We start from the raw sequence: 14,136 nt of genomic DNA on the forward strand, positions 1-14,136 counted from the left end.
TCGCGCGCGCGCCTCAGCTGAAGTCACCGACTCCATAATAGGCCCACGTCGGCGTGATGACATCAGGTCCCTTTTTTCCGCGTCAACGCCAGCGGTTTTCTAGGTATTCTCTGTAGCTTTGATAGTAACTTTGTTACTGTTGGTTTTCGTGTTTCGTGTATCGCTTTCTCCAGTCGATATGTCATCGAAGACTGGATTCAAGCCGTGTGGTGAATGCGGTAAGATGTCGATCACGGACCCGCATGAAGATTGCGTTTGGTGCCTGAGCTCGGACCATGATGTCCAGGGGTGTCCATCCTGTAGGAAGATGAATCCCAAGGTCCTTCGTGAGAGAGAGGCGAAGCTCCTGGTTGCCAAGATGAAGGGAAAAAAGGACAGGAAGAGGTCGAGATCGAGGTCTCGTTCGAAGTTGCACTCTAGGTAGTCTTCGGGTCATGCTTCCAGGTCGACTAAGAAGAAGAGGAAGCATTGTTCATGACACCATTCTGGGAAGGATTCGGATTTGAAGCCGAAGTCTCCCAAGTAGAAGGCATCGAAAGGATGATATATCTCCTCCTCCAGAGGCTCTGGATCCGTAAGGTGAGGCTTCGCCCATGGAGTCGCCGGAGCATTCACTGGCTCTGGTGTAGAATCCCCCTCCGGCTCAGTCTCTATCCCCAACTCGAGAGGAAGAGGCTCCATTGCCTGAGGGTTCGACTCAAGTACACCAACCCGAGGAAGAGGTCGAGAAGACTCCGTTTCCTCAATAGCAGCCTTTGGGTACATACCCTCCTTTTCCGGGCCCAGGACAAGACCCTACACAGTTTTTAAACGCTATGTATGATGTCTATTCGAGAGCCTTGTACCCCTCTGGAGCACCGGCTGGTCCCATGGGTCTGATGGCATTTAACCTGGGAGTCCCCCAGTCTTAGGCTCCGGTGCCGTTCATGCCATTTATGCTAGCTCCGACATTGCCTTGGCATTTTTCGGCGCCGCCGAAGCTTCGACGCCGATGCCTTAGTCACTGGCGCCTGTTCCGGCCCGAACTCTAGAACAGCGACCTGGTCCTCCGGCTCCGAGCTCGACGCCGGCTCCGTCGGCGTAGATTCCGGATCCGCCGAAGCCGTTCCCGAAGGAGAGGTCGAGGCGTGGGGCGTGAGGCTCAGCGTCTTCGGGAGGAATAAAGATACTGAGAAGCCGAGATGGAAGAGGGTGAGCTGCAGGAATATGAGGATTTCTTTGGTGACTTAAGGGAGGCTAGTGGATTGGAACTGTCTCCGGATTGGGAGTTAGCTTCTGTCTCCGATGCCCCTTCTAAAGATGTGGCTCCATATCATGTAGTCATCAAGAAGGCGGCGGATCTATTGAATTTAACTCTACCTACTACAGAGTTCAAGTCGAATATTTTGACAGAAGTCCTCCACTCTCCATCTTCTTTTGTAGAGCCCATGCTTCCTTTCAATGATGCTTTGATGGAGCCAATCTTCGAGGTGTGGAATAGACCTCTTACAGCTCCTGCTGTCTCTAAAGCTGTTGCGAGAAGATACAGGGTTGCTCCTGGTGACCCAGACTTTGTACCTTCGCATCCTTTGCCACAGAGCTTGGTGGTACAAGCAGCCTGCTCCAAAAAATCTGCAGGTGCTTTCCCTCAGGTGCCTGGGGACAAGGAATCTAAAAAGCAGGACCAAGCCGCAAAGAAAGTCTTCTCATCTGCGAATATGGCTCTCAAATCGACAAATGCTACATGCCTCTTGGGGCGTTAGTTCCATGCTTTGATGGATTCTGTGAAACAACTCGGTCCTAAGATTCCAGAGGAGGACAGAATTTTTTTTAATGAGGTGCTTGTTGACACTCAGGCTGCTGCTCGGCAAGTCATTCAGAGTGGTTTGGACACAGCTGGCTCAGTGGCAAGAGTCATGGGATCTTCAATTGCCACCAGAAGAGTGGCCTGGTTGAAGTCCTCTGAATTCTCTGCGGATGTCCAGGCGGCCTTAATGGATCTACCTTTTGATGGCTCTGGCCTTTTCGGGGAAAAAGGCTGATGCTGCATTGGAGAGATTCAAACGCAGCAGAGCTAAGGCCAGATCCTTGGGTTTACAATCCAGAGGAACTGTGGGCAAAAGGTTTAGGGGGTTTGGAAGGTTGTCATTTCATCTCTACAAGCCATCACAACAGCAAAATCCGCTGTATAAGTCATACAGGGGCAAACAAAGAGTTCGTCCTCGGACGTCAAGCTTCCTCTTCCTCCTCCTCTTGCTCTCCCCACCCCCCTCCAACATCAGCAAAGCAGACCTAAATCTGCCATTCCGGATCATGCGGGTCCTGTGGGGGGTCGGCGTACCTATTTTCTATGAGATTGGGAATCGGTCACATCGGACCTTTTGGGTGCTCAATCTCGTGGAGAATGGGTATGCTCTTCCCTTTCGGGAGTTCCCTCCGAATTACCCTCCTTGCCAAGGGTTTTGCTCAGAGGACCACCTGCTACTCCTGCAGGAAGAAGTCATGGCATTACTGAGAAAAGGTGCGTTAAAGGTGGTTCCAGTGGAGGAAACGGGACAGGGATGCTACTCCCGGTATTTCCTGATCCCAAGAAGGATGGCAGACTTCGTCCAATCCTGGATCTCAGGGTCTTGAACCTCTTTCTGAAGCAGTTCTTCAAGCGCTGCTGAAAGAAGACTGGATGGTGTCGATCGACTTACAGGTTGCGTATTTCCACATCCCAATCGTGAAGTCGCACAGGAAGTATCTCCGTTTTACGGTGGGATAGCAGCATTACCAGTTTGCGGTCCTTCCGTTTGGTTTTACTACTGCGCCTCGAGTCTTCACCAAGGTGATGGCTGTGGTGGTGGCACATCTCAGAAGATCAGGGATACCAGTTTTCCCTTATCTGGACGATTGGCTAATCAAGGCAGAACCCCCAGAGAAGGTGCTCCAACATCTGCAAGTCACAGCTCTGTTGTTCAGATTGGGTTTTTCGATAAATGTACCCAAATCTCACCTGGTGCCCTCACAGCGCAACCTGTTCATTGGTGCTGTACTGGATGCAACTGTGTGTCGGACATTCCCTCCTAAAAGGATTCGCGACATACAGGAAATGATTCCGTTATTTTACAATGGAGCGGTTGTTCCAGTCCTGAAGGTCATCTGTCTGCTCGGTCTGATGGCTTCCTGCATTCTGTTGGTCAACCATGCACGCTGGCACATGAGGGCACTCCAGTGGTGCCTCCGCAGGCAGTGGTATCAGCACAACGGAGATCTCAGGGAGTCAGTGAGGCTCTCCAGAGAAGCTGCGGCGGATGTGTCATGTATTCCTATAGGTTCTGAATCGATCCCCCTATTCCTGACCCTATTCTAGTTAAACAAACCAACAGGTTAACTAGCAGTCAGCCCATGAGGCAGAAAACCCCCATGATGCAGATACCGTTATCTGACGCAGTCACACTACGGCACAGGAACGTGTTATCTGATTAGGTCATAACGCTTGCGATCTAATTAGACAAGCGATATTCCTCCAGCCCCTGATAAGGCATACGGAGTTCTCATAACAAATCAAACCTATGACAACCTGGGCAAAACCCTGAGGCCATTGTTTTGATTTCACAGAGAACTTCAGTAAAAGAATGTGCTAACGAGCAAGTCGTATGACATCCTTATTGACGTATCTATGTCCATCCTTACGTCAATCTCGGCACCTTAAAGGTATAAATATTACCGATCTTGCCCTATGCATACACACGCGTGGTGACGAGACGGAGCAGCCATACTTGCCGAAGCCAAGAGCAGAGCAGACCCCGCTGGCAGCAGCCCCGCCTTCCTGACGCGCTGAGAGACGCGCTGCTTTCTCCTGCCGAGAATCCAGCACCGGCGTTTCTGGGCAGCCCTCGCAGGCAGCCTGGAATATCGAGACCAGAGAGAGAGATACCATTCCTCATTCATCCTAACTTCCAGGTACAGAACTGAATAACCCCTCACAGAGAATTCTTTAGTTATTCACTTGGCAAAAACAAACTTAACTTAAACTGTAACTTTCTATTCCCGCCCACGTATTAGACTTAGGTCAGGTACACGGGGTAGGCGTATCTAGAAACACCAGTTGAGTACGTTTAGTCAAATGTATATGTGTATGTAATATATTTTATTCATTTTAAAACATCTTATGGCTTAGAAACCATATCAATGTTTTTACAGTATTATTATTTTATACTATTGCTTTTAATGTATGCACTTTACTTAACTATAAGTATTGCAATAATATCGATCCATTTCTCTTGTATGAGAAAAGAGACTGATCAATAAATAACACCTTTTTATTGAACACGCCCGTCTCTTCCTTTTCTCTACATTCTGATGAGACTAAGAATGCACGTACTGACTGAGTAAAATAAATTGCCTTTTGTTCACACGACTCTCGAGATTTACTCTTGATTAGGGGAGAGCAAAGTTGTCATGTTCTATGGTTGTCAGAAACTAAATCCCTTCTTGTCTAATCAGGGAAGTTAAGTCCTCCTTGAACATTCGAGAAAGTTTCTAGTGAACTCTGAGCTAAGCTGGCAAACCCAAAACTTTAAGTCTAGTATCGACAGTAGTAGACCTAGTTAACGTCTGGCCTAGGCCTTTACTGCTGTAGGTATTATTCCAATGCGCAGAGCCTATTGGGATGATAGGAACTACACTACAGATGAGTCTTGGTGGAGTGTGGAGGGCAATCTGTCTCACGGAAAGCCCTTCCATCTTCCTCCTTCGGTTGTCACAGTAATAACCGATGCATTCTCTCTAGGGTGGGGTGCTCATCTGGGGGATCTGGAGATCAAGGGTCTTTGGTCTCCGAAGGAAAGGTTACTTCACATCAACCTTTTAGAGTTGTGGGCGATACGTCTGGCTCTCAAGGCCTTCCTCCCATCCCTTCGCAGTCGGTCGGGTCTAGAACTGACGGACAACACTACCGCGATGTGGTATGACAACAAGCAGGGAGGAGTGGGGTCGCAGTGTCACTGCAGAGAGGCTCTGCGTCTCTGGCCCTGGGTTCAGGACCATCAGATTTGTCTGATGGCAAATAATCTGGCCGGAGTTCTGAACGGCGTGATGACATCAGTTCCCTTTTTTTCCGCGTCGTCGACGCTAACGGTTATCGGAATCTCTGTAGCCAATCATCTTGCCACATTCTCTGCATGGCTTAAATCCGGTCTTTTTAGAAGACATTGTCGAAGAAACAGGATACAAAGAAGCAGAAAAAGGTAACAATATAGGCAACAAAGTATCCGTTGTTCAGATTGGGTTTTTCGATAAATGTACCCAAATCTCACCTGGTGCCCTCCCCGCGCAACCTGTTCATAGGTGCGGTACTGGACACAACCGTATGTCGTGCATTCCCTCCCCCTCAAAGGATTCGCGACATACGGGAGATGATTCCTTTATTTTACAATGGAGCGGTCGTTCCAGTCCTGAAGGTCCTTCGCCTGCTCGGTCTGATGGCTTCATGCATTCTGTTGGTCAACCATGCACGCTGGCACATGAGGGTGCTCCAGTGGTGCCTCCGCAAGCAGTGGTATCAGCACAACGGAGATCTCAGGGAGTCAGTGAGGATCTCCAGAGAAGCTGCAGCGGATCTGTCTTGGTGGGGCGTGGAAGGCAATCTGTCCCAAGGAAAGCCTTTTCAACTTCCCCCATCGGTGGCCACGGTGATAACGGATGCATCCACTCTCGGGTGGGGTGCTCATCTGGGGGATCTGGAGGTCAAGGGCCTTTGGTTTCCAGAGGAAAGGTTGCTTCACATCAACCTTCTAGAATTGCGGGCGATACGTCTGGCTCTCAAGGCCTTCCTCCCATCCCTTCGCAGTCGGTCGGGTCTAGAACTGACGGACAACACTACCGCGATGTGGGATGACAACCAGCAGGGAGGAGTGGGATCGCAGTGTCACTGCAGAGAGGCTCTGCGTCTCTGGTCCTGGGTTCAGGACCATCAGATTTGTCTGATGGCAAATCATCTGGGCGGAGTTCTGAACGTTCGTGCAGACAGTCTCAGTCGGCAGTTCTCTGCCGACCTCGAGTGGAGGCTTCACCCGGAGGTGGTTCACGACATCTTTCGGATGTGGGGGACTCCTCGGGTGGACCTGTTCGCCACTCACGAGAATGCGCACTGCCTGTCTTTCTGCAGTCTCCAGTATCCGATGCAAGGAGCCTTGGGGGACGCGTTTCAGTTGAGTTGGAGAGGTCAACTCCTTTACGCGTTTCCCCCCATACCCTTGATTCCTCGGGTTCTGAGGAAGATTCGCCAAGACCGGGCCCTAGTCATATTGGTCGCCCCGGACTGGCCAAGAAGGGTGTGGTATACAGATCTTCTCCACCTCTCCTCTCACCCGCCGCTCCGTCTCCCTCTCAGGGCAGACCTCCTCTCTCAGATGGAGGGGCAGGTTCTACACCCCCACCTCCAGACATTGCACCTTCATGCCTGGAGATTGAACGGGGCAACCTGATTTCCTTTTCCCTTCCGCCTGACGTTGTGGATGTCATCTTGTCAGCCAGGCGTGTCTCCACTAAGTCCATCTATTCTTATAGATGGTCGAAATTTGTCACGTGGTGTGGGGAAAGGTCTGTTGATCCTTTGAAGGCCCATTTGTCTAATGTTCACCAGTTTGCCCTTTCTCTGGCGCGGCAGGGTCTTGCGGTTGCCACGGTGAAGGGTTACCTGTCGGCACTGTCGGCTTTTCTCTGTTTGCCTGACCAGCCTTCTCTTTTTAAGTCTCCTGTGGTCTTAAGGTTTTTGAAGGGTCTCACTAATATGTTCCCTCCTTCACCTTTTATTGTGCCTCAGTGGGATTTGAATCTTGTATTGACCTTTTTGACGGGTGCTCCTTTTGAGCCTCTCCACAAATGTCCCATGAGGCTTCTTACCCTTAAGACAGTCTTCCTGGTTGCAATAACCTCGGCAAGGAGGGTTAGTGAGCTTCAAGCTCTTAGTTCCAAGCCTCCTTTCCTGACCATTCATGCTGATCGAATGGTTCTTAGGACCAGGGCTGCTTTTCTGCCTAAGGTGGTAACTCCCTTTCACCTAGGGCAGTCCATTACCCTTCCTTCTATCCTCCCCTCACCCTTCTAAGGAGGAAGAGAGACTGCACCGTCTGGACCCTAAGAGGGCGGTGTCCTTTTACTTGGACAGATCCAAGGACTTTCGCTTGGAAGACCAGCTCTTCGTTGGATTTGCTGGCTGCAAGAAAGGAAGGGCGGTCCATAAGAGAACTTTATCGAGATGGATTGTCCTCTGCATAAAGATCTGCTACTCTTTGGCCGGTAAGGAACCACCAGAGGGTATAAGGGCTCATTCTACAAGGGCTAAGTCTTCATCCTCTGCATTAGCTAGAGGTGTACCTGTTGAGGATATTTGTAGGGCGGCAACTTGGTCTTCCCTCCACACATTCGCGAAGCATTACTGCTTGGATTCCGAAGTGAGGAGGGACGGTCACTTTGCACGCTCTGTCCTTCAGGATTTCCTGGTCTAGAAGAGTGGACACCCTCCTCCGGGAGTGGGGACTGCTGTGGGACTCTATTCACAAGGTGAGGAATCCACACGGCAGATGTATCTATCAGAAGAACAAGCTACTTACCTTCGGTAACGCTTTTTCTGGTAGATACTATATCTGCCTGTGGATTCCTCACTGACCCACCCGCCTCCCCGTTGTCCACTCTTCTATGCCAGAGTTACTGTAATGTAATGTATATATATTTTGTTGTCAAGGAAATGTTACAATTGCTTTCCTGCTGTTGCTTAACACTGTGTGTTTTGCCTTGATTATTGTGTACTATGTATACTTGTGTATTTCTACTGTCATTGGTCCGTCCGTGTGCCTCGATGGCACGGAAAAAAGGGCGGAACTGATGTCATCACGCCGGCGTGGGCCTATTATAGGCGTCGGTGACCTCAGCACGAGTCGCGAGCGAGGTCGTCTCTCTATGACGTCAGGAGTCCACGTCGATGCGAGGCTACGAAAAAAGAATTTCCGAATGTTGCTGACGCAAGGGGTATTCACAAGGTGAGGAATCCACAGGCAGATATAGTATCTACCAGAAAAAGCGTTACCGAAGGTAAGTAACTTGTTCTTCAGGACCATCAGATTTGTCTGATGGCAAATAATCTGGCCGGAGTTCTGAACGTACGTGCAGGGTCTGTCGGCAGTTTTCATGCCTGGAGATTGAACGGGGCAACCTGAATTCTTTTTCTCTCCCACGTGATGTGGTGGATATCATTTTATCGGCCAGGTGTGATTCCACCAAGTCTATCTACTCTTATCCATGGTCTAAATTTGTCTCTTGGTGTGGGGAGAAGTCCATTGACCCTTTGAATGCTCGATTGTCTGACATAGTTCAGTTTGCACTCTTTGGCTACGGTCAAAGGTTATCTTTCGGCCTTTTCTGCATTTTCCTGGCCTGCAGGATCAGCCGTCCTTATTTAAATCTTCTATTGTTTTAAGGTTTCTAAAGGGCCTTACAAATAAATTTCCTCCTACTCCCTTTATTGTGCCTCAATGGGACTTAAATCTTGTGCTTACTTTTTTGATGGGTTCACCTTTTGAACCTTTGCACAAGTGTCCCTTGAGACTGTTGTCTTTTAAAACGGTCTTCCTGATCGCAATTACCTCGGCAAGGAGGGTAAGTGAGCTTCAAGCACTTAGTTCAAATCCCCCATTCCTGACTATTCATCCTGAATGAATGGTACTCAGGACCAGGGCTGCTTTTCTGCCTAAGGTGGTAACTCCCTCGCCATGAAGATCCGGGGGGGGGGGGGGGGCGCTTATCGTTGCTAAATGGTCTGTAAATGTTTTTAATGCTCCCACTTTTTGTGTTCTAAGACGATTGTTGGCATGGAAGTTATTTAATGTGAACGCGATTGTGCTTGAAAACGGCCGCGTCCGTGTCCTCATTCCCGACCCCTCCTGCTGGTCTGTGTCCTCGTTCCCGCCCCCCTCCCGCTGTCCGTGTCCTTGTTCCCTTTGCATTCCGCCCCCTCCCGCTGTCCGTGTCCTGGTTCCCGCCCCCCTCCCGCTGTCTGTCCTCGTTCCCTTTGCATCCCTCCCCCTCCCGCTGTCCGTGTCCTCATTCCCTTTGCATCCCACCCCCCTCCCGCTGTCCGTGTCTTTGTATCCCGCCCCCCACCCACTATTGCATCCCGCCCCCCTCCCGCTATTGCATCCCGCCCCCTCCCGCTATTGCATCCCACCCCCCTCCCGCTGTCAGTGTCTTTGTATCCCGCCCCCCTCCCGCTATTATGAATCAGGGGTCGTTAAAGCAGGTCTAGAGGACAATTCATTTTTTTTTTCTGTGTGCAGTTTCTGTTTGAAGTATGTACAGATAAGGCCTAGAAATACAGGTTCTAGGCGACTTTGCTCATTTCTGTACCGGCTGGGACAGTAACATTTCGGTGATGCGGGTAGAAAAACGGTCGGGTGTCAGTCCTGGAGTCAGGCACCTGGAGCAGAGAAGAGACGCCTTTCTGCAGAACTTTGTCGATTCACAGAGCCTCGTGCGCCTGTGAGCTGCGCCTCAGACGCACACCCGCCGTGCAGGAGTAACCCCATGTGTAGTCTTCACACATGATATATATCAAGAGAATTGTCATGTCAAATCAGGGCAGCACCAGGAGGGGAGCACAAACTGGTGGGTGTAGGTTAAAGTACTTTGCAGGAGAGACACAACACATCTTTTAAAGCTAAATGCACAGCAAGTACAACTGCACACGCAGAAAGGGAGTCTCACATGTGCCTTACAAGAGTTTCACATTTAATCGTGGGAGTCTGTAACCACTGCCGATTCCTACAAGAAGTTCTGGAATCCTTTGCGAATACCAGCGAGATCGGAATCTTACTCCCGTGCAGAAGTAAATTTTCAGTAGTAAATCTTCAAACTGACAGGAACCACGGGGCTTGTAAACAGCAGACAGAAACTATTGGAAGAAGTGGAAAGATGCATGTACTTCACTAAAGAACTGAGCGAGCCACAAAGCTCGAGCCAGGCTCAAGCCTGAAGCCTGAAGCTTGGCTCAGCTCAAGGTCCTGTTAGAACCTCAAGCTCAGAACGAGCCGAGCTTTTATGTGGAACCCGGAAACCTGGATACATTGCGGCTTTTCCGCATACATATAGTGTGATCTAAGGTGAATATTTTATTTCACTAATCACTCTTTTCTTCATTTTTGCATATGAAAGTGTCTCACTATTGGTTCATGTTTACAAATGATCACTTTTAATGCTTTTCTCAGTGCAGCACTATAATGTGACATATTCATGTCACAGAGGGTAGGTGCGAAGGCTGGGATAGGTGTGTACTTTTGGTGGCGCGGCGGGAGAAGGATTTGTTCTTCTAGATAAGTTTGGCTCCGTCAGTGTAAAAATCATATCAGCATTGGTAAACGCAAAAGGGGGCGTGGCTTGTTTCCTCTGCGGTGTTAGCTTCTGTTGTCACAGGATCGTGTATAGTCCGTTTATTCTGTTACTGCTAGTTGATGGACCCTCTGCTGTGTTATGGCGAAAGTCTTCCTTGTTGCTGTGTGGGTGAATAGTTGGCTTTTTCATATGTGGGTGCATTAAAGATTGTGTGAGTTCTCTGAACATGACTTGTGTCGACTGATCAATGCCACGAAAATGAAAAAAACAGACATGCCAGTGGACAGCGTTATCAGTACTAGTTTTAGAAAACAACCATGCGCGCTCAACACAGTTCAGGTACTGCAGGAATCAGTTTGACTGGCGACCCCACCAGCTTAGCCTCAGCATGAGTGTGTCTGGCTCCAATGTAAGCCCCGAAAGAGCGTCGGCGCTACACTCTCGTAGTTCATACTTGGCAGAGAGGTCTGATCTTTCAATGTGTTCAAGTGTAAAGGAAATGAGGTCTTAAACTTCACCACAATGCGGACATCTGTCGTGAGCAGTGTTGCTCTAAGCTGCTGACGAGGCAGGAGTTGGCTGGCGCAGGGTAAGAAACCTGGGATGTATTATTGAACTGAACGCTTTCTGTTAGTCTCCGACCCCCTGCTTGGCGGGCTTGCGAAAACTGAGGTTTCATTTAACGTTAACAACCACACCGTATTTTCCCTCAGTGGTGTAGGGTGGCCGGGGGCTGTTTTGTTCCCTTACTTACAATCCTTAAGGATGAGAAGTATGAGTAAAGAGGTATGTAGATGAAATGTATGGCTAGTAACCCAAATACACTCAGACTAGGCAAGGCAGGAAGATTTATACAAGTCCTAGCCCCATTTGTACACCTGATCCTTTTTCTGGAGCTGCTGGTGCCCTGTCCGAGAAGTACCACATAAGCCACAATTGTTCACCCGTGCATAAAAGGAGACACCTCACGGATTCAAGGGTGCAATGAACACGTCGTACAGTTCCCTGCGCTTTTAGTCATCAAAGTGTTCCTCTGTGTGAGGGTAAGCAGGCGAAAGGGTCAGGATATGTGCTTGTTAGGGAATGTTGTATATGAAGGAGTGTGAGTAAGTTGCTGTCTCCTTGTCAACTGTTGCATCAGTCAGTTTACTGGATCTCACTACCTAAGATGGGATAAGGCTGCCCCTTTCGCTTGAGTACAGAAGGTAGTGCACCACCCACTATAATGAAATGAGCGGTGCATAAATGGGGCTAGTATTTATATACACTATGCGAGTGGAGGGTGCCTCGTTTATTTCTATCCTTAGATTCCTCTTTTTAATACACACATGAATTCCATCCCCCACTCCATCCATCTCCCACTCCATCGCTATCATCTTGCAAATCATCTTTATACACCAATACAGACTTTGCTAAATATTTAATGCAGCACATTGTCATATACAATTCCAATAACTCAAACTTTAATGCTGCGAGACCTATTGCATTGCAAATGCTTGTTTTTATTGTGTCTCTACAGGACTTGAGCATGTCAGAAGAGGATCAGATGCTGAGAGCCATTGCTATGTCGTTGGGACAAGAGATCCCCATGGATCAGAGGACGGAGTCACCTGAGGTACAATATCTACATCTGTCACTTGAAGCGGTTTGGGGCCTGCCTTAATTAAAGAATCAAACTGGTGCTCTGGGAATGTGATCAAGGTTGTGATTCCCAAACAAGGTCTATCTCATGGCAATTAGAATGGAAAGACAATGTCTGGGACTGCTTATGTCATAATTTAGAACATTGGCTACCTTTCTTATTCTGTAGACTATTGTCATAGTTATCAAATTCTGTTCTTTTATCGATCACCTGACCGTGCTTATTGTGCATCCTAGGACTCACATGGGTAGTCCTAAACCTGGAATCTGAAAGAGACACGTTAGTATTAGATTCCTTACATTAGAATAACCCCAGGCGTCAGACTGGATCCGGAAATTTTTGCGTAGCAGTACCCTTGCGCGTCGGTAGGCGTCGTCTGCGGCTCCGCGTCCGTCGTCGGCGTCGTGGGCGCCGTGATGACGTCGTCGGAGTACTTAGACGCCGCCTCCGCGTGCTGACGTCAGTTCTTCTTTTTTCCGCGCCAGCAAGCGGAGATCTGGAAAAAGCAGTAACCCTAGTCAATTTTGACTAAACTTTTTTGATCCTTTTTGATTACTATTTCGAAGTCTCTCGACTCCGAAACGGTGCCGATAGGGATGCCCGGCTTCAAACCTTGTGACGATTGCGACCGGCTGATGTCGGTCACGGATCCTCACCGCGTCTGTTTGTCGTGTTTGGGCGACAAGGCCTGCTCCGACTGCCGGGCCCTCTCTTCGAAAGCCAGGCGGGAGCGGTCCCGTAGGCGCCTAGAAATCCGGCAGTCGGCCCCGCGCCGTGAGAGGTCCCGATCCCATGGGAGGTCGAGGGACAGGTCGCGGGCCCGGAGCCACCACAGCTCCGAGAGTAGGCCGCACTCCTCCGAAGTCGTCGTCAGGTAAGAGGCACAAGAAGTCCAAGCGGCGTCATCGCTCCTCGGACTCCCCCCGACGCTCGCGCGATGCGGCCGGGGGTTCGGGTGACACCGCCCACGCGGCTCCGTCGGAGTCGCGGGCCCCGCGTCCAGCCCCATACCCTACGGTCCCTGGGCTCAACGCGACGCCAGAGGAGGTCGAGCGCTTCCTCATGGCCATGAGGAAACTCTCTCCTCCGACGGGCTCCGCGGCGCCTCCGGGCCCAGCGGACCAGTCTGGGAGCCCTAGCAGGTCGGCGGCTCCGGCCCCGACGCAGTCGGGTGCTTCGGCCCCGCCGCCGCCGATGCCTTCGGGCCCGGCGCCGCAGGTCCCTGTTATCCCGACGCCGCCGGCGCCTTCGGGCCCGGCGCCGAGGGGTCCGGTTGTTCCGACGCCGCCGGCGCCTTCGGGCCCGGCGCCGCTGGACGCCGCTGGCCCCCCTTCGGGATCTGGTTCGTCGCCGGTGGATCTGACGACCTCCCCGGCGTCGGACCCTCGGGTGTCGCCTCCGGTGCCGTCCTCGGGCGGCGCCGACCACAGTCCTCCTTCCGTTCCTGTTTGGCCGTCGGGACGGCCCCGTTGGGCGCCGCTCCAGATGCCGTTGGGTGATTTTCACTTTTATGAACAGGCCCCATTGGTTGAGGACCCTGAATTTCAGGAGATGGGTGAAGGAGAGGACTGGGAGGGGTCTGAGGACCCTCTGACCAGAGAGTGTCAGTCTCGTGAGGACTGGACAGAAGACCTTGGGGAGGCCAGTGGCCTGGACACCTCTCCAGACACTGGGTTTGTCTCCCCTCCTACTGTGGCTTCGGAGGAGGGGGCAACATATGGTGTGGTGCTGATGAGGGCTGCCAAGGCCTTGGGCCTTGAGCTCCCGTCGCGGCCGTGAGGACTAACCTCCTCACTGAGGTCCTTAAACCGCAGTCAAGCTCGGCCGAGCCTCTGCTGCCTTTTAATGAGGCCTTGACCGACGTTCTGCTGGGCACTTGGTCCAAGCCAGCTACGGGTTCGCCCGTAGATAGGAACGTGGCCAGACGCCACCGCCCGGCCCTGGGCGACCCATGTTTTCTGTCCTCCCATCCTTCCCCGAGAGCCTGGTCATCCAGGCCTCCAATTCCCAGACCGCATTCCCGTCCGCACCCCCGGACCGGGAATCCAAGAGGTATGACCAATATGGGCAGAATATCTTCTCCTCTATTAGCCTCTGCCTGCGGTCTTCTAACACCGCCTGCCTCTTGGGACGTTACACCCACT

General features: G+C 50.9%; 1 protein-coding gene across 2 annotated transcripts in view; it reads left to right on the forward strand.

The window, feature by feature from the left end:
• The window catches only part of HUWE1 (HECT, UBA and WWE domain containing E3 ubiquitin protein ligase 1), a 1,655,742-nt gene that overhangs the window by 536,956 nt on the left and 1,104,650 nt on the right, over positions 1-14,136 (forward strand). For both annotated transcript variants that reach the window (XM_078664564.1, XM_078664565.1), the window contains one exon: positions 11,870-11,965. In XM_078664564.1, coding sequence (XP_078520690.1) covers positions 11,870-11,965 — 96 coding nt within the window. The remainder of the gene's footprint in view (positions 1-11,869; positions 11,966-14,136) is intronic.

Source organism: Lissotriton helveticus, chromosome 10, assembly GCF_964261635.1.
Source record: "Lissotriton helveticus chromosome 10, aLisHel1.1, whole genome shotgun sequence".
NCBI lineage: Eukaryota > Metazoa > Chordata > Amphibia > Caudata > Salamandridae > Lissotriton > Lissotriton helveticus.